Source organism: Electrona antarctica, assembly GCF_951216825.1.
Source record: "Electrona antarctica genome assembly, chromosome: 12".
Lineage (NCBI taxonomy): Eukaryota > Metazoa > Chordata > Actinopteri > Myctophiformes > Myctophidae > Electrona > Electrona antarctica.
The window spans coordinates 15,451,934-15,457,933 of record NC_136793.1 but is presented as its reverse complement, the minus strand read 5'-3'; the positions used below and the strand labels follow the sequence as shown (position 1 = coordinate 15,457,933).

Here is a 6,000-nt window from a genome sequence, read left to right as displayed (position 1 = left end):
CTGGACTGGAGGGGCACAAAATCCAATCTGGGGGGGCAATGCCCCCCAATGCCCCCCTGTAGAGATGGCACTGGCTGATGTGCTCATAATGGAGACAAGGGACTGCATACAGACCTTTACGCAGATCGGTGCAATTTTAGGTAAAGAGGTGACTCGGCCTGTTATAGCGCCACCGTACGCGTGAGGCATTTCTTCCTCCGCCTAGAGGGAAACGTGTGTGCACAGTTTCACCGCAACCAGACGCTGCCTTCATGATTTGCGGAATTTTGTTCAAAACATGCCACTCCTGCAAAGTTTTGATGTCAATCTTAGCCAATCACGATGGAATACGAAACATTTAACACATCGTTCTTGATCACATGACTATAGAGATCATGTGTACTGATTTGCGTGACATTTGGATAAAATCTGAAGGAGTAATATAAAATAAACGTTTTACATAAGTCGTCTTCCTGGTGGCGCTATGAAAGGTAGATGTGAAAAATGCAGGTCTTTCGTTGGCCTCTAGGGAATTTTAGAGATTGTGTCCTCAAAATATGAGGACGAAATTTGCGGACGGAATGCGTCCACACCTATTGCGCGGTGTGATTGGCTGGAAGGTGTGTCCTTCTGCGCTGATTGGCTGGGAACCCTCATTCCGTGCTGCGATTGGCTGGAAGTTGTTGTCAGTATGACATCACATCAATTAGTATATAATAGACACATACTGTTCTTAGCAAGCATTTGCGTATCTAGTAAACCGTATCTAGTAAACCAGAAGCTTAGCAGATTCTTGCTAAACTCTTGCTTGCGGTTGTTCTGCGGTCAACAAGTCTTTAGATAAAAACGAAAATGGCTGACCTACTTTGTAAACTTTTTGTCGGTGGACTTAACGTGGATACAGACGACGATGGGCTCCGAAAGCATTTCGAGCAGTTCGGCACACTCGTTGACTGCATCGTCGTGCTGAGCAAGCAGCGGCAGCGCTCCCGTCATTTCGGCTTTGTAACCTACTCGACGGCCGAAGAGGCCGACGCTGCAATGGCGGCTAGGCCACATGTCGTCGACGGCAGCACGGTCGGGCTGAAGAGAGCCGAGGCGAGGGAAGAGGCCAACAAGCCTGAGGCCATCGCCAAAGTTAAGAAGATTTTCGTCGGGGGGCTTAAAGATGACATTGAGGAGGAGCACCTAACCGAATATTTCGGTCAGTTTGGCAAAATCGAGAAGGCCAAGGTGATCTCAGAGAAGGAGACCAACAGGAAGAGTGGCTTCGGATTTGTCTATTTCACGGATAATGACTCCGTGGACAAGGCGCTCGTCATGAAGTTCCACACCGTCAATGGACACAAGGTCGAGGTGAAGACAGCCCTCACCCGGCAAGAGATGCAGGCTCAAGTCCTGGCTTCGATTCCTGCTGGGGGCGCTGTGAGCGCTGGGGGCGTGTTCTCTCCTCCATGTCATTAGTGCTCCTTCCACACGCTACGTCCAACCGGGGAAACCCCCCCCGTCAGGTGAAAAGAAGCGGCTTGGACTCCTCATGCATTGAAAGGGGCATGAGGTCAGTCCGTTGCTCTCCAGGTTGGCAGAGGGAGTGTAGCGTCAGTAATTGACACTGGGTGAAAAAAAAATGGGTTACAAAATTGTGGGATAAAATTGTAAGAAACAAACAGATCCAGGCTTTTTTATCCGCTCGTTAAGATTAAATTGTGTCACAGTTCAATGTCTATGCAAATTAGAAAAAGTTCAAATCAGAATCCCTAAAAGCATATTGCTTTATTCACTGGTGTTCTTACCCATTTTTTGAAATGTTGAAAAGATGAGATTGATGACAACACTTGCATTTTGTTGCTTGTACCTGTATGAGTAGTGCCAAAGGAGCCTTCTGGATTCAATAAATATAGTATGTATACTTTTGTCTATTGATCAGACCCTCCTTCACCTGGGTGAAATTCACTCAAATTTGCCTGACCTTAAAAGAAAAAAAGTTGAGACCCCAATCGTGACTTTCTACCCATACAGACAATACAGATATATATTCTGTTGCATTCTATTCTAGACCAGAGTCAGTTTCCTGACCACATGAAAAACACGTTTTACATGGTTAGCACGTGTTTCATTCATTTGTATTCCTCAGTGGTTCTCAAACATTTAGACCTGCATTCCAGTATCTATCCATTTGGAACACCCTCAAGAAAACCTGAGGGTCCCTGAACCCCACTTTGAGAACCACTCTAGCTGATGTAGATAATTATTTCACAGTTTATACACACATACAAATATAAATACAAATCGAAGTCCAACTTGCTTCAGTCAAAGGCAGAAGGGCTCGTCGGTGCTCAACAGGGACAACCTGGGCACTTCAGGAGAGGGGCGGCTGTGGCTCAGGAGGTAGAGCAGGTCATCCAATGATCCATGGGTCGGCGGTTCGAATCCTGGCTCCTCCTGTCCACATGTCGAAGTGTCCTTGGGCAAGACACTGAACCCTACATTGCCTCCAATGAGTTGGTCCGTGTGAGCTTGCCACCATTGGTGTGTGAATGTGGGAAGTGAGGACGCTGGCGTCGACTGTTCGCCGCTTCACCTCCCAATGTATGAATGAATGAACCATTGTAAGCGCTTTGAGTAGGCACGTAGTGCATAGAATAGCGCCATAAAAATGCAATTCATTATTATTATTACCCAATTATATTTGGGTAACCTAAATAAAATATACTGGAGCACTCGACTGGTCAGCACGTGTTTATTATTTAGCAAAATAATAAATACATGCAGACCAGTCGATCGAGTGCAACATGCAGTAGCCTATTTGGATAGTCTGTAGTCTCTCCTGAAGTGCCTGAGGTATATTGTTATATCTGACTGACACATATATAAGTGTTGCACATAGCCTACCGTTTTTGTCCCCATCTCACACAACGCGCATACATGCGTACACACACACACGCAAATGCACGCACACGTACACACACGTACGCATGCACGCATACGCACGGCACCACACACACCTTGAAGCATCCACGATCCAATTATAAAGTTATATTCTTCCTGTTTAACTCCATTCGGTAGAGAGTGTTCTTGTGTCAGAGGAGTCTTTACAGGCAAAAACAGAACAATTACCCGACTACTTTGTCTTCACAGCAGGGGGTTTGCTGTCTCGCTCAGAGGCGTGTTCAATTCCCGCTCCTTCCCAGAGAGACTGCTGAGCAAGCATCGCAGTCACTTCCCCATCTCGTCTCTCAGTGGTGTGCACAGACATTTAGAGGGGCATGTGCTCAAGTTAAAAAAGGGCACCTTGTGCAGCGCGTGGAACCGGCCGGTTGCCTTAATCCATTTTGGGCGGGAACCCCTTTTGGTGTTAGCATTATGTTATGCTTTAGCTATTGAAAAATAGCAGATCTACAAGCTCATAGCGCGCCACCGAGTGGCGCGCTACGAGCTTGTAGGTCTGCTATTTTTTTAAAAGAAAAAGAAAAAGTTTTTTGTTTTCTTTTTTTCAAAAGGGCACATTGCCAAAAGGGCAGGGGGTGCTCTAGCACCCCCTAGTGTCTATCTGTGCACGCCACTGTCGTCTCTGTTGGGCGGAAACCTAATATGTCCCAAACTGTTACTTTTCTGGATTCAAATTTGAAAATAGCAAAAGTAGCAGATCCACAAGCTCGAAACACGTCTGCGTTTTGACCTTGTAGATCAGCTACTTTTGATGCTTTTGTGTGACGTGACGCTGTAGTATGATCAAGTAGGGGCGTTAATTTACAAAAAAAATAAACACACACACACATACAAAGTTAAAATATTGAGATAAGAGGTTTCTTCCCAACAGCAACGATATACAACTCCTCAGAATCCAGTCGAGTGTGACTGAGAGAGGCCGATTTGTTGTCCTATAGTAAGCATGAGTGATTCTGTGTCTTGCACACTCCGCCTGTGTACACACATAACCAGTGTGGAAGAAGCTCTTTTTCTTAACTTAAGTAAAAGTAATACCACAATGTACAAAGACTATGTTAAGTAAAAGTACTGTATTCAAAATCTTACTTGAGCAAAAGTAGGCTACTGGCAAAAGTATAAAATAGGGCTTAACTGTAATCCATTCTATCCATCCACCCATTTTGAACCGCTTATCCGGAATCAGATCGCAGGGTAAACAGTTCCAGCAGAGATTTCCAGTCTTTCCTTTCCAGAGCAACATTTCTCAGATACACTGCTACTGCTGTGTTTGCTCAAATTAAAACATGTTCATGCACAACTACTCAAGAGAGTGTGGATATAGCTTTCTCTGTACTGTAAATCTTCAAAAGTCTGCACCCAGCTATTGTAAGAGAAGTCCTACTCCTTGGGACTCCCAGTTGAACTTGAGTGCGCCTTCTCCTAACAGTTTTTGATCCGATGGGAGAGTTGTGCTGATATGTAAATGGTGCATTTATATAGCGCCTTTATCCAAGGCGCTTTACATAGATTGTGCATTACATTCACCCATTCACACACACATTCATACACTGATGGCTGCGGAAACCATGCAAGGCACCAACCAGCACATCAGGAGCAATTAGGGGTTCAGTGTCTTGCTCAAGGACACTTCGACACTAACTCTGGGGGAGCCCGGGTTTGAGCCGGCAACCTTGTGGTTACCATCCAGCCACTCTACCCCTGAGCCACCGCCGCCCCCATCCGGTCCCCCCATCTGGTCCTTGGTCTGCCCCGGGGTCTCCTCCCAGTGGGACATGCAGCGAGGACCTCCCTAGGGAGACGCTCAGGAGGCATCCATACCGAACCACCTAAGATGGCTCCTTTCCAAGCGAAGAAGAGTGGATACTCCAAGTCTCTCTCGTGTGAGTGAACTTCTCACTATATCTCTAAGGGAGATGCCAGCCACCCGTCAGATAACTCATTTTGGCCAACCTGATTCTTTCGGTCATGACCCACACTTCATGACCAGAGGTGAGAGCAGTTTCGGTAGAAAGATTGCTCGGTAGACAGAGAGCTTTGCCTTTCTGGCTCAGCTTTCATTTCGTCAGTGCGGTAAATGCGGTCATGTAAATATATAATCTAATCTAAATTCCTTTGAAGGGTTTTTTCTCCACAACAGGAAAGAATACAGTCCAGACTCCATTCGCATGAATGGAAATTTCAAGGGAAGTGGTTACCAAGGCCACGAAATTATTTGACGTCGCTTTTTTGTCCGAAAAAGTGGATCGAGCAAATCATAAAATGTACTCTTTGGGAAATGTAAAGGTCAGAGATCTTTTGACGAATGACTGTGAGCTTCATGAGGGATTCTCACGGCCCTCTACCATATTGACGAATTTTGTGAAGAACGATAGCCCTTTGGGCTTGACCCCTAATAATAATACATACAATTTATATAGCGCAGTCGCTTTACAAAACAGAAGGAAAAAAATCTCACCTGTGTGACGTGAGGGGCGCTAATATATTAAAGTCTAACTCATGTTGATTATGTGATGTAAAACAAACAGTGTCAAAACAAACATTAAATTCTCTTTATTGTTAATGGCATTTAATGTTTGTGTTAGGGACAAGATGACGTAAATTTTCCCTTCATTGTCAATGGCGTTTTTAAAACAAACAGTGAACTAAAAACAAACATTAAACCTGTATAGGAGAGAAAATCACATCCATGTGAAGTGAGGGGCACCCTTATCATCGTACATCATCATACATCATCTCATTCCGGCCAATCAGAATTTCCCTCCTCACTTTTGTCTTCAATGTATATATATACAACATATCAATGTTTGTGTTACGCAATGTTTGTGTTTACACTATGACGTAAAATCGTCCATTCATTGTCAATGGGAATTTAATGTTTGTGTAGGACAAGGTTTGTGGACACACACTAAAAGCTGGACATAGGAGGGGCTAGAGCAGGGGTGCCCAAAAGGTAGATCGTGATCTACCAGTAGATCACAAAGGCTGTGCAGGTAGATCACATGACATGGCCCTAAAACATGTATAATTTAAATAGAGCATTAGAAAGTTACAGTACATACAAAAATCACACCC

The 6,000-nt window shown here is 44.7% G+C and overlaps 1 protein-coding gene across 1 annotated transcript in view; it reads left to right on the top strand.

The window, feature by feature from the left end:
* Nucleotides 1-831: 831 nt before the first annotated feature.
* Nucleotides 832-6,000, top strand: part of LOC306934279 (heterogeneous nuclear ribonucleoprotein A0-like) — a gene marked incomplete at both ends in the record, with an annotated part of 306,611 nt that continues 301,442 nt past the window's right edge. The window contains one exon of the mRNA XM_079516850.1: nt 832-1,374. Coding sequence (XP_079372976.1) covers nt 832-1,374 — 543 coding nt within the window. The remainder of the gene's footprint in view (nt 1,375-6,000) is intronic.